The 14,248-nt window shown below is 42.4% G+C and overlaps 1 protein-coding gene across 8 annotated transcripts in view; it reads left to right on the top strand.

Moving 5' to 3' along the window:
- ATG4A (autophagy related 4A cysteine peptidase) overlaps positions 1 to 14,248 on the top strand; it is a 66,015-nt gene that overhangs the window by 42,861 nt on the left and 8,906 nt on the right. For 7 of the 8 annotated variants that reach the window (XM_032250878.1, XM_032250877.1, XM_032250881.1 and 4 more), the window contains 7 exons: positions 1,597 to 1,668; positions 3,782 to 3,880; positions 6,579 to 6,680; positions 6,860 to 6,932; positions 9,499 to 9,578; positions 10,224 to 10,411; positions 10,533 to 10,611. In XM_032250878.1, coding sequence (XP_032106769.1) covers positions 1,597 to 1,668; positions 3,782 to 3,880; positions 6,579 to 6,680; positions 6,860 to 6,932; positions 9,499 to 9,578; positions 10,224 to 10,411; positions 10,533 to 10,611 — 693 coding nt within the window. Of the gene's footprint in view, positions 1 to 1,596; positions 1,669 to 3,781; positions 3,881 to 4,656; positions 4,923 to 6,578; positions 6,681 to 6,859; positions 6,933 to 9,498; positions 9,579 to 10,223; positions 10,412 to 10,532; positions 10,612 to 14,248 lie in introns of those variants that run through there. The other variant, XM_032250884.1, reaches the window with a different exon arrangement.

The raw sequence follows: 14,248 nt of genomic DNA, 5'->3' as shown, positions 1-14,248 counted from the left end.
GACAACAGAAACCCCCAGGTTGCCAAATCCACTCATATTCAAATAGTAAGTTGGGAAATGCCTCTCAAAGTGAAATCATGTTGAAATGTCCATACAACTTCCCAAGCGAAAAGCCACAGGGCATAAAGACTGTCAGAGGCAGGAGCGAGGGTGTGGACATTTAAGAGGATTAGGTATATAACAGCTAACATTTGTCATAGGTTCACTGCACACCAGTCACCATTGTCTAAGCACTTTACATGTATTATCTTTTGAATACTCACAACTCAATGAAGTAGGTACTATTATTCTCCCCATTTATGGATGAGGAAACTGAAGCTCAGAGGGGTTAAGTTAACTGGGTTACACAGCTGGTAAGTAGCAGAATCAGGGTTCAAACCAAAGCAAAGTATGACTTTGGATGTATTACTCTTAACCATTATACATCTGCTTCCCTGACTGTGATAGGCACTGGGGCATGGAGGGGAGGGAAAATGCAGATAGCGCAACTTTCCAATTTGCTCCAAAGAAAAGGAAGAGAAAATAGAAACTACTGGCTAAAAGTGGATTTCCCTTTGTTCTTCCTAAGTGCAGTGACTATAAGTTTATACAGAATACAATATAGACATGTTGAAAAGAGGGAGAGAGGTGACTAAGAAAGACAGCCACATCTAAGTATAGATAAAAATGTGGAAGCCATATTCATGGCCCATCAAAGTAAATTTATGTCATAAAATACAAGAAAGCATGCTTTGAAAAAAGACACAAAAACATTTGTGATATTTATATATGCATTTAGATTACAAGTGCTGTTGCACTAGGTACTATAGATACATTTCTTATACACCTAATTTGCTTAGTAGGGCATTTCCTTTTTATTTAAACATGCATGTGTGCATGCAGACACAGACACACATGCACACACACAAACCAACCCCTAGTTTTTGTTTTGTTTTGTTTTGCTTGAGACAGAGTCTCTCTGTCTGTTACCCAGGCTAGAGTACAGTGGTTATCATAGCTCAGTGCAGCCTTGAACTCTTGGGCTCAAGTGATCCTCACACCTCATTTTTTTTTTTTTTTTTTGTAGAGATAGGGTCTCACTATGTTGCTCAGGCTGGTCTCGAATTCCTGACCTCAAGTGCTCTCACTGCTTGGCCTCCCAAAGCACTGGGATTACAGGTGTGAGCCATTGGGCCCAGCCAAACCTCTAGTTTTAGATAAGGGACGATGGGTGCTGATGCAAGATCCAACCAACCATCATGCAGGCTGGGGCTGATAGTGTTGTTAGTGGGTTCTCTAGGATCCTTAATTTTCTTATTCCTCGTCTTTTGGCAATGATCCCAGTGTTTATAACTGCTGGGACTGTGGAACTTAGTGAAAAGATGACATGAGCTACCCAGTGTCATTACTCCAGTCAGGTAGCTCTGGACAAACCATAGGTTGGGAGAAATACTGAAATAATTTGGCTAAAATGAGATTGGGTTTCCTGTGAATTAATCTAGCCCCATAATAATGGAATTGACTGGTTATTTGAAATTAAGTTAGCAGCTTGCTCAGAAGTAAAGGCAGGTATTTTTAGATATGGTGATTTAATTTTAATTTTACATTTAATTACAGAAAAATCTAAGCTGTTGTCTGATATAAGTGCTCGTCTATGGTTTACATACAGAAGGAAATTTTCACCAATTGGTAGGTATATCATTTGTTTTACCGTGCTTTGTTCCTTGTGGATAGCTTGCCTGAAGTTATCAGTGACTTCATAGAAACCTCAGAATTAACACCTCACCATGGCAAAGAATTTGATTTAGGGGACTAGGTAAATCTTACACATTATCCAAAAGTTTCATTGCTAAAGTATCATTTCACATATAGCTCCATGGCATTAAGGGGTTATGACGGTATACTTTTGACCCCACCTCCAAGTGTTCAGGCACCAGATGGTATTACTTGTTATACTTTTGAGATTAAAGGGAAAAATCAAATAAGCTTTTAATTTGTATAATAGCTATTAAACTACAATACACAGCTTTGTGGAACTACTTGATTATTAAAGAAAATTGTGCCTTGAAAGAAAGAAAATAATTTCTTTTTTTTTTTTCCCCTTATGACATGAAAGCACCTTGCCATTGGGAAACAAATTACGGTAGTTTCCTTGGAACTAATTCTAGGCTGTTACCAGCTGCCATCTAGAAAAAAGGACAGTTCAATAAGTGAAGTGAATATACTCTCTCTATAGAGGCTATGCAACACATTTGCAAGTAGGGTGGCTACTTCCTAGTATCATGGCCATGTAGGAAAAGGGCCTGCAAATGGTGAAATCTAATCTCCTAAGAGGAAGCCTGTCTGACCAATTTTGATACAGGATGGGACCTAGTAACTAGAATGAAATCAACTTTTCTCTTCAGTGCCAAAAATGAAGGTCACACAGACTTTTTTTTTTTTTTTGCTCTCCCCAGAAATATGCCAGTCAGTAACAAACAAAAGAGCAATCTTTAGTACTCAGTGGTTCTGAACTGTGAACTTTCTCTGGCTGAGGAGTTCTTTGCAAGGCTGGAAAACATTTCTAATTTTACTCTGCCAATATTTTGGCAATAGATGATCTCTTCTTTATGTGGGCCTCATTGTATCTTTTCTATACTGATCTGGCCTGTAATCCCAGCATTAGCAAGAGCCAAAAGGCACCCCTTCCAGTTCACAAATTGGCTCTCTCCTTCCTGTCTTGTAGCAACTCTCCTTCAGTCCCCACAACAAAAGGAAAGGGTGACCACCTTGACCCACTTGTCCTACAAGGTTGATGACCCCATTTGAAGTTAGCCTTCTGAGATCATTCTTACAGCGTATTTTTCCACTTCCACACTGGGAAAAGAAAACAATACAAAATAACCTCTCTGCCATCCAAGTTATCTGATTTCATTGGCCCCTTAGAAAAGTATATTGAGCTCACCCTGGCCTCATATGTGGGATTTTCTTTGCGTAATGTGTTCTTAAAATGGAACCTGTTGTCTTGTTTCATTTATTAACTAATTTTATACCTTTTAAAGATACATTTCTAATGTATTAATATGAGTTTAAATTATCATATTCATAACATCAAGTATTTACATCATCTTCTGTGTGTTCTAGAGCACTTTCACAGATATTCTCTCAGTTCTTACAATATCCACTGATAGTAGGCAGAGTATGTGCTATTATGCTCAGCCTATAGATGAAACTTAGATTAGATAACTAGAGCCTGGTCTTCTGATGCCTCATCTAGGGATCTTTCCTCTATTTTACAATGTCTTTCTTGCTGTTTGATCTTCATAGTATATATTCAGAATAATCACAAGCCTTCCAAATCTCTCTGACCATTTTGGTGATTGCCTTTGGTAGTATTTGTTCTTTACCTAAGTAAAACTGGCTTCCCAGAGAATTTCAGGGCCATGCAGGGGAGCTATACAAGGCAAGGTTTGGGTCTGGCAGCTCATGACATGGAATGGACTAAGGGTGTTATTCATACATGGCAGTCACCTACCAAAATTGCATGTATATCTAGAAGTCTCCAAGCAGAAAGCATAAGGGACATGTTTAGTTCATTTTCTTGTTTTATGTTTGGCTGTAGAACTTGTTTTGATTAACTCAGAACTATGTTTGCAAGTTCCAACCATATGCCCAAATCTTGTTTGATCTCTGGGTATATCTGTCACCTCACTTTTCAGAGTATATGTATTGGCCTGTCTTGTGTGAGTCCCAAATATGCTGATGTTTCGGGGAAGGGCAATTTGAGGAACTCAAATTCATTCCCTTCCATTTTTGCCAACAGGGGGAACAGGTCCTTCATCAGATGCTGGTTGGGGATGTATGCTACGCTGCGGACAGATGATGCTGGCTCAGGCCCTTATCTGTAGACATTTGGGAAGGGGTGAGTTAAATTGGTTTTATAAACTTTCTCGGAGACCTCTGCAATATCACTTGCTGCTGTTGATTTAGCTTTGATGCTGAGCCTTGGGAACACTCAGTAACAAACCTGCAGGTCTTAAAATGCTCTCTGCAAGCTCATGGCAGGGCTGACAAGTCGTCAAAGCCCCTCATAAGAAGGAAACAGCTAGTGTTTCCTTGTGAGTCACTAAGCCACGGAGTTATTTTCCTGGGACAGAACTGAACATTGGGAGAGGTGTGTCATTTATCCTTTCCATCTTTGCTATTGTTCAAGTGAGTCCTTAGAAATTCCAGATAACAAAGGGAGCAGGAAGAAGGGTGTGGTGGTAAGTCTGTTTCTTGGCCTCATTTAAGATATCTGCCTGGTGAAGGACATAAGTGACCTAAAGGAAGTGCCTAATAGAGGGAGCTGGCGCTATTTTGGTTTTGGTTCACTAAGGATGTTCAGCTGATGATGAAGGAATCTTTATATTTGCTTCCTTTGGAGGACATTTCATTAATTAAGAGCCTTCTGATAATGGTTGTTGAAACTTTTGTTTTTTTTAGATGGCGTTTCACTCTGTCTCCCAGGCTGGAGTGCAGTGGTGCCATCTCAGCTCACTGCAACCTCTGACCCCCCGGGTTCAAACGATTCTTCACCTCAGCCTCCCAAGTAGCTGGGATTATAGGTGCCCACCACCACACCTGGCTAATTTTTGTATTTTTAGTAGAGACGGGGTTTCACCGTGTTAGCCAGGCTGATCTCAAACTCCTGACCTCAGGTGATCCACCTGCCTCGGCTTCCCAAAGTGCTGGGATTACAGGCATGAGCCACCGTGCTGGGCTGGTTGTTGGAACTCTTGAGTCTTGCTTTCTTAAGACATGTGCATGCTACCCTATGGGCATCTGAAGGATAGACTTGGCTGGTTGCCAGTTCAGGCACTTGAGTTAAAGTCCAGTTGGACTTGGGGATGAGAGAGCGAAAGGACACTTTGAATGAGATTGGGCTCCTGAACTCATTGGCTGTTGCTAATTGACGTTCAGAGGTATGGAAACATCATTTTCCTTTTTCCACTGTGCAAACTCACAGACTTTACTGCAGCTTTCAGAGAGGATTGGAGAAGGGCCTAGGGAGGTTTCAGTGCTATTGCCTTCTCTTCAGGGTTTGGGATATACTGCTTCCCCTGGGTAGTATAATAATTTCTATTTTACAGATGAGGAAACCGGGCTCAGGGAAGTGATGTGATTTGCCCAGGATAAAACAGCAAGAAATCAAAGATTTGAGAGTCAAATAAAGATCTTTCAACTCCTTGTCCAGTGATTGTCCTTGTTTATACATGCTTCATGGTATAGATCTGTTCTTACTATTTAATTTGTTTTTTTATATATAACAGACTTCAAAATGATTATTTTGGAAGTGAGTTCTGGAAGGAGGGAGCAAACTGGAATAAAAAAAACTCCACAGTCAGCAGTCTTAATTGTTTCAGCACAAAAGCAAATAGCAGGAAGAAGTAGAAAATAGATCTTGTAGCTAAAATGAATTAAAAGAGTAATTTTGTTAAGATGTCTTTTGGATTGTTTCCTATTTGGCTATTTTTAAATTAAGGTAGAGTGTTCACTTACCATTGCCATCAGCAAATATTTAGTGGTATTTAGCAGCCAGCTAATTAGGATTTCCCCAGACTTGGATAATTTGGTAGCTAATGAAAAGAAGTTGGATGTGGTTCACCTCTGAGGGCTGTGCTGGAACCAAAGTTAAAAACTTTGGTTTTACAAACACTAGAAGCAAAAGACAACTGAAGAATCTGGAGATAATGGCCTTTGGCTTCAAGTGTACTTCAGTCGTTATTTCAAACGCTAAAACCTCAGGGGAGGAGAAATTTGTCTTGGAAGCAAACTAGGCCTCAGAAATCTGTCCCATTAGACAGAGTTTCTAGAGCTGAGAGGATTGCTGTGATTACATAGAGTTTTTGCAGTTGCCCTCAATAAGTTATAAATGGCCTCCGTAGGATTTAGGGGGCTGAGCTGAAGGCATAGATGGTATCCCCACAGTTGCAGTTATTTTGGCTTTGATCTTAAGGGAACCTTGGACACCTGATAGCAAAGGTATTTGTTTTCCCAAAGCTCAGCATGGACTTTTGCAAAGGTGGTTTAAAAATGACAGCATGCAATTTTTTTAAGCTTCCTTAGTTATGAACTGTGTATATTCCCTGGTGAACTGTTGTATATCAGAATAGCACCTCCCCCGCTGCCATGAGACCCTTTTGGCAATGCTGCCAAAATACAAGAACAAAAGCCATTGCTTTCTGTGTGGAGATGAGATGCTATGATGTCTGGGTTATATACCGATGTACTGCTGGGCTTTGTGTTGACCTCCTGTTCACTGAGAAACTGGCCAGAAAGGCCTTTGTGACATTGTTTTTATGTAATATTTATCCAGCTCCAGCCCTTGGGTTAAGTCAATTCCTTGGTCAGCTTCTTGTTTTGCTTTTACTTTATACCCACCGAGTCTTTTAAAGTAATCACTTTCCAAATGTCTTTGTCATCAAAATGAAAGATACTTAGGAATGTTCTAACTTGACCATTCCTGCCTTCTAGATGTAGTGCCTTTGTTTTCCTTCTAATTTTGTAGTTACAATAACAGTGCAGAGAGGTAATAAACAGTTATAAAAATGTTTTAACCCATTTTTTTTCTTGAAAAGACTGGAGTTGGGAGAAACAAAAAGAACAACCCAAAGAATACCAACGCATCCTACAGTGCTTCTTAGATAGAAAAGATTGTTGCTATTCTATCCATCAAATGGGTAAGCTCATAAATCAATTGTTAAAAGGCAGTTCCTATTCCTGCTCCTTCTCTTCCCTTGCCTTATATGTGGTTCCATTAAGTTGTCCATCTGCTTAATTATTTATGCAAAAAATTAGGAGCTTGTGGCTTATTGGAAGATCTTTTGCTAACATGTTAATTTTTTCCACATAAAAACAGCACAAATGGGTGTAGGAGAAGGGAAATCAATTGGCGAATGGTTTGGACCAAATACAGTTGCACAGGTGTTAAAGTAAGTAAAAGTGTCTGTCATTTGCCTTATTCTCCTGTCTCCTATGCCTCCCTCCCTAGTAGCTAAACCTCCCATCAACCTAGGTATTCTTGCAATCCCTCTAAGCTACTCCTCCCACTAAGCCATCAAATATCTGTGCCATTTTGCTCAGATGGCTCTTTGAAGTGTGTAAGCGTGGATATCTGTCCTGGTATATCAGAGTTATATTCGCTGGTAGCAGTATATGTGGCTGTATCCTAGGACTCATTCAGTGTCTTGTGCTACAGATGATGCTCCTGTGCCTAGGAGCCATTGGTCTGAGAATCCCTTTGAAGCCAAAAGTTTCATTCTAAGTGGTAGACGCTAAGCCAGCCTAAGCAAGAAATGGCCCCCACAGGGCTCCCACATGCACTGCATAATATTTTAAAACCCTGTTCATTCAGCATTTTCTGTGTACCTTTACTGTGCTAAGTTCTGGGTGTACAGAAATAAACTTGACACAGTCCTTGCTATTGGAGGAGACAAACCCCAGGGGAGTCTTCGAATCAGTTTGTCATCTCATAGCAGACTCAAGGTGTCCCAGCGTGTTATTTTTGCAGTTGTCTTGTTAAATTCCAGAATTCACCTCCCACCACAAGAGGCGAGGTGGAGAGGTCAGAACCAACTTTTTGAAAGCAAATGGGGTGAGTGATGTTAATACACCTGCAGACCACCATACCTGTTTTCACTCTAACAACCTATCACTGGATGGAAACTCCATGAGGGCAGAGATTGTATTTATCTTGTTCACTCTGTAATTCTTTCACATAGAGCTGCCTGGCATGCATAAGTACTCAATATGTGCTGGATGAATAAATGAAAATGGCAGCCAGAATCTGGGACCAGATTTAGCGATCAGAAGATTGAAACCTTCTGGCTGCCTATGGTGTATTTAGCTCCTGGGCATTCTGGGAGGACCTATTCCATCCAAAGTACAGATGGGATCCTGTTTCCGTTACTAACCAGTCTTCAGTGAACTAGAATACTCTGGGGATGTTTATGTGAGGGGGGTGGCCTGGACTTTTTGGGGACCCAAGGAAAATCTATATTGATTTTACTCCTTGCTAACAATGTAACCTCTCTGTGCCTGCTTTCTTGCCATAGTCAGAGTGCCTTTTGGACATCACTGACTCTGCTGAGTAAAAATCTGGCAGGATTTCAGGAATCACTGTATGAACTTAGTGTGGAAAGTGTAAGATTAGATTGACTGTGCTGAGCCCAAAAATCCAGCTTGAAATGGTTGGTGTTAAAAATAACATCCCTCAGAATTTGCTTCTTCTAAATTTTGAAGTTACCAACAACAAAGTGGAAACATAGATTTTTCTTTTTTTTTTTTTTTTTTGAGATGGGGTCTTACTCTGTCGCCCAGGCTGGGATTACAGGTGCCTGCAACCACACTCGGCTAATTTTTGTAATTTTAGTAGAGACAGTGTTTCACCATGTTGGTCAGGGTGGTCTCGAACTCCTGACCTCAGGTGATCCGCCCTCCTTGGCCTCCCAAAATGCTGGGATTACAGGCGTGAGCTACCGCGCCAGCATACATTTTTTTAAAAGAATGTAAATAGGTTCCAATTCATCATATCATTAGCATTAACAACAGCATATTATTATTATTATGTTATTGTTATTATTGTGGGGAAAGATAATTCTTTAAAATGAATGAAATACAAGTGTGATAATGGTAGTTAATGTCTTACTGGGAGCTACCTGGTAGAGAGAATGTGTTTTCTTTGGTCCAACGAGACTGGGCTTTACCCACACATCCCAGAAGTAACCAGGTTAAACGTGGTTTCTCTGAAACTGGCAAGGGAAGAAGAAGGAAGGGGAGAAATAGGCGGGGTACTTTACATAGACCTCAGATCATCTTTCTTTTAAAGGGGTTTTCTTTCTAATCTCTCATAAGGTCCTACAGTTCAGCATGCTGGCTCTCTTCAGCTGCTGATCTGTAAAGCTTGGCCCCCAAGTCAATCTGGGGCCTATGTCACTTGAGAGGCATTCTCAGTGCAGCTGGGGAGGAGTAGAAGTGATCTCTCTCTCTCTCTCTCTCTCTCTCTCTCTCTCTCTCTCTGGGTTTACATGGAACATATTCTCCATATTATCTATCATCCCAAACAAATATATATATTTTTAAGAACACCTTTCTTTTCAAACAAAATTGTTTTTACAGTTTCCCTTTTTTAAAATAAAATTTCAGTAACTCAGAATGTCCTTTGTTTAAGAAAACAGTCTCTTGGGACTTTGAGAGCAGATGCTTGGGTAACTTTTCTTTTTTCCCCTGTAGGAGTCCCATTATTTTGTGAAGTAGACTTCTCCAGGTTGTAAAGCAGAAACTTCTTTTTGAGGTTCAGATACAGTGACTTTGTGGCATTCTCAAGGCCTATAGACATGGAGCATCCCAGACCTCTGGCAAAGAAGCCAGAGCCAACCTGAACACCAGCTTTGTGGCTCAGCATTTGGTGACTTTAGGAACACTGGGCATAAATTGTACTGTTTTCTGCTGATATTTCCACCTTCCCAAATTGTGACTTCATTATACATTGCTTTGCAGAAAACTTGCTTTATTTGACGAATGGAATTCCTTGGCTGTTTATGTTTCAATGGATAACACAGTGGTCATTGAAGATATCAGTGAGTTACCAGCCTGTTTAACTTCCCAGCTGATGGGTGATGAGTTCCTTTCTCACCATTCAGAATTCTGGGGCTCAAGAGAGTCTCTCTGGTCTTCCCCACCAGGACAGGGGAGCTTAGGGGAGCATAGGGTTCTGATTCTCTTTCTTTTCAGCTTTCTGAAAGGGAGAACACAATTAAAGGGACTTTGCTGCTCCTCACTGAGGTACCACACTCATTCACTACAGCAAATACAAAGTGTGTGTAATAATCTATTCAACCAACAACAGATCTTTCATGGAGACTCACTCTTGTCCAGGCCTGTGCTTCCTGCACTGGGGAGTGAGAGCAACCTAGAGATACAGTCCCTGTCTCAAAGACTCTGACAGATTTGAGAAATGAGATTCTTCCAATGAGCCCAGAATCCCTATTGGGAGCTGAACAAGTACCCAGCGGCCAGAAAGAAGAGCGTGAGCTCTAGAGGAATGGCTTGGGCTTTGTGTGAGAGGGGAGTCAGCTGAGTCCTGGTAGCAGAGAACAAGGCCTTCTAGGCAGGGAGGCAGGGTCGGAGTCGGAGGGGCATGTGAGGTTCACCTTAGTTTTGATTTTAGAATATCTTCTAGGGCTGACGACTCCTTATCCAATTTTCTGTTCTTCTATTTCTAGAAAAAATGTGCCGTGTCCTTCCCTTGAGTGCTGACACACCTGGTGACAGGCCTCCCGATTCTCTGACTGCTTCAAACCAGAGTAAGGGCACCTCTGCCTACTGCCCAGCCTGGAAACCCCTGCTGCTCATTGTGCCCCTTCGCCTGGGCATAAACCAAATCAATCCTGTCTATGTTGATGCGTTCAAAGTAAGTCACTCCTTTCCCCGAGCCCACTGTTGCCTGCCCATCACACCGCCATCTCAGCACAGAGATCCGTGAGCAGCAGTCCACAAGTGAGTTGAGAATCTTGCATTCTCTTTCTCTCCAGGAGTGTTTTAAGATGCCACAGTCTTTAGGGGCATTAGGAGGAAAACCAAATAACGCGTATTATTTCATAGGATTCTTAGGTAAGAAAGGAGGAATCACAAGTAAGTCATCTTGGGCTAGGGGAGGGCGTGGGGACAAGGTTTGCATGGGAGACCAGTTAGCGGGTTCCCATCTAGCCCAGGGATGCCGCGGCCTCTGGTCAGCTCCTTCTGTCTCCAACCTGATTGATGGAGAGTGATGTTTCTGTGTGCCTGATGGAAAGCAGGTCCTGTTTCAATGCCTTTACTTCCTTGCTTCTTGATAAGATCGTTCTATTGCTTTCCCTCTGAATAGCCCCAAGGTCACAGCATTGCTCCAGCATGTTTCTCTCCTGCCTGTGGGGCCCAGGGTAGTGGAATTTCAATCCCTTGGCTTTGCCAATATCTCTCTTATTAGGGTTCAGGCACTTAGGCTCGGAGCTGTCCTCTAGCTTCCAGGCCCCCACAGCTGGGTCTGCTGGCTCATTGTTCAGAGTCTGTGGCAGGGTGGGAATTAGAGGAGGCAAAGACAGAAGTATCCCTTTCCTGAGAATGGGGTCTAAGCCTTAAAAACACTAACCTCTTAATACGGACCTGAGCAGGAAGCCCAACATTCCCTGCATAGGAAGTCACCTCTGGAAACCCAGCTTTTTTACTCACTAGCTGTGACCAGAGACATTTGAACGCCTTGGCACACAAGATAATCTAGCCCAGTGCTTCTGAAGCTTTAGCATGCACATGAATCACCTTGAGAGCCTGCTGGAGCAGAGGTTCAGTAGGTCTGGGGTGGGGCCTGAGATTCTGCATTTCTAACTAGCTGGTACTGATGCTGCTGGTCCACAGACCACACTTTGCATACCCAGGGTCTAGACACCTGGTTAGTGCTGAAGAGCACGAGTTAGAGTGAGGTGGCCAGGGAATTTGGTACAGGACACCTCTTGCAGGAGTGGAGTGGTCTGAGACTTCGGCTCAAGAAAGTTATGAGCTCAGATTGGTTGACAGGCAGGGGAGAGCTACAGGAGTCACAAGGAAATGGCATGAGGGCACATGCAAAGGACACAGTAGAGATGACCTTAGTCACCCACCCCAACCCATGTCCTCTTGTACGTTCAGGGAGGTGAGGTGGGATGGGAACACACATACCTGGCTTTGCATGCCAATCCCCCACTTGCGAGCTGTGTAACTTCAGGAAAAAGATCAATATTCAGTCTCAGATTCTTCTTACGTAACATGGGACTAACGCCTGACTCACCCTGTTGTCATCGTACGGTAAAGCGTTCAGCAAAGAGCCAGGTATATAGGACAGTCACTGAAAGGTGGCTGTACCTTGGCTTACCTCAACACCTCTTTTCTTTGCCAGCCCCCTTCTTCCTCTCTTTAGGTTGGGGGGCGGGGTTTGCACAGTTGCCTCTGTTCTCTCTAATGCTGCCATCTATTGGTTGAGCCTAAGAATTACAGCTAAATGGAAACAAGCCTGTAGAGGCTTTATTTTTCTAAGTACAAAACCTAGTATTTGGAGTTCTGCAAAATCAGATGCCCTCTGTTCCTAAGCATTTGGGTTCAAAGAAAATGTTGCAAAAAATAAATTTCCAATTGTTCATGCTTGACTTGGTCCATTCAGGCTGCTATAACAGAATAGTGTAGACTAGGTGGCTTTATGAACAACAGAAATTTATGTCTCACTGTTCTGGAGGCTGGAGGTCCAAGATCTGCACTGGCAGATTCAGTGAGGGCCCACTTCCTGGTTCATAGATGGCTGGTTTCTTGCTGTGTTCTCAAATGACAGAAGGGACAAAGGAGCTTTCTGGAGTCTTTTTTATGAGGGCACTAATCCATTCATAGGGGCCCCACCCTCATGACTTAATCACCTCCCAAAGGCCCTACTTCCTATTACCATCATATTGGAAGTTAGGATTTCAACATGAATTTTAGGGAGACATAAACATTCAGTCCACAACAGTGTTTGAGGACAAGTTTGAAACATATTGGAAAATAACTTTGGAGGAATCTCAGTGAATAGGGTATGTGATTCCTGAGTGCCCCGGCCTCCCTATCCCAAGTTACCTACAGAGAATTCTCCAAGTTGGTGTAGCCCTCCTGTTTCTTGAGGCCACTGGGTCAGGGTAGCTCTTGTGAAGTTTGACTGCTCATTAAAAAGATGTGGGGCAATCCTCAGCTCTTTAGTAGCCCAAGACAGAGCTTCACACGGTCCCCATTTGCTTGTTAACTTTTATAAATCTTTTGTGCAAACTTGAGGGCTTCAAGTCCCTCCAACTCCCCTTTTCTGACTCACACCCTTACTGTCTGAGGTTCAGGGGCCCAGATTGGCAGAATGTCTGAAGGGAGGAAAGAGATGCAAATTGGCATTTTCTAAATAGTTGTCCTGTGCCAGACACTCTGCAAAGTATATTATCTCTCTTTCTACATATATATATATACACACACATACATATATACATATATATACACATACGTACATATACATGACGTATATACATATATACAATATTTCTGTGAGGTAGAGACTTTTATTTCTCTTTTACATGCAGTGAAATGAAGAGCTAAGATTAAGAGAGATTAAAAAAGGTTATTTCTTCAAGATAACTCAGCTAAAAAGTAGTGAAGCCAAGATTTGATCCCAATTTGGTCATCTCTACCTGCCACTTTCCATTGCTCCTCCAGGGCCCTCCTGCCCAGTAGGAAGCTGAGAGAGCTCTAGGTGTGGGAGGATATGGCCAGGATGAGACTCTGGCCTTCAGATTTTTCCTGCTTAGAGAGAAGGAGATGTTGGTTCCCTGCCCTTGGACATAGGTTGCCACCTGGAGATCCGTAGCATTAGCCCTGTTTCTGCAGGTGGCTGGCCAGTCTGCCTCTTCTCTCCAGGCCTCATTAGAGACCTTTGTTTAGTCCCCAGATCATTTCTAGAGCTTTTTATTTCTATCGTGTATCTTCTTTAAAAAAAATTTATTTCGGATTCAGGAGGTACGTGTCCTTGTTTGTTACATGGGTATTACATGTGTAATGGTGGGAATTGGGCTTCTAGTATACCTATCAGCAAAATATTGAGCATTATACCCCAATGGATGATGATTAGATAAATAAAATGTAATATATATACCGTGGAATACTATGTAGCCATAAAAAGTAATGAAATCATGTCCTCTGCAGCAACATGGATGGAGCTGGAGGCCATTATCCTAAGTGTACTATATCTCTTATAAGCACTCTCAGCTTGTGGCTGGGTGTGGTGGTTCACACTGGTAATCCCAGCATTTTGGGAGGCCAAGGCAGGTGGATCACCTGAGCTCAGGAGTTTGAGAACAGCCAGGGCAACATGGTGAAACCCTGTCTCTACCAAAAATACAAAAAATTAGCTGGATGTGGTGGTGCATTGCCTATAGACCCAGGTACTTGGAAGGCTGAAGTGGGAGGATTGTTTGAGCCTGGGAAGTCAAGGCTGCAGTGAGCTGATATCGTGCCACTGCACTCCAGCCTGGGGTGACAGATTATATTAGGGTTCTCTAGAGGGCCAGAACTAATAGAATGTATATAATCATACATCTGGCCATTTCTCCTTCCATGCAAAGTGCACAACCAGCTGCACTGCTCGAAGTTGTGACCACTGGGAAGATTTCCCTTCAATGGGCCAGAGTGACACACCCAAGTGAGGAATGTGTTACCTCCAAAATCCAAATAGGCC

This window comes from Sapajus apella, unplaced genomic scaffold, assembly GCF_009761245.1.
Source record: "Sapajus apella isolate SASKATOON/1434 unplaced genomic scaffold, GSC_monkey_1.0 scaffold73, whole genome shotgun sequence".
NCBI classification, from domain to species: domain Eukaryota; kingdom Metazoa; phylum Chordata; class Mammalia; order Primates; family Cebidae; genus Sapajus; species Sapajus apella.
The sequence above is the reverse complement of the archived record's forward strand: the minus strand, read 5'-3'. Positions and strand labels throughout refer to the sequence as shown.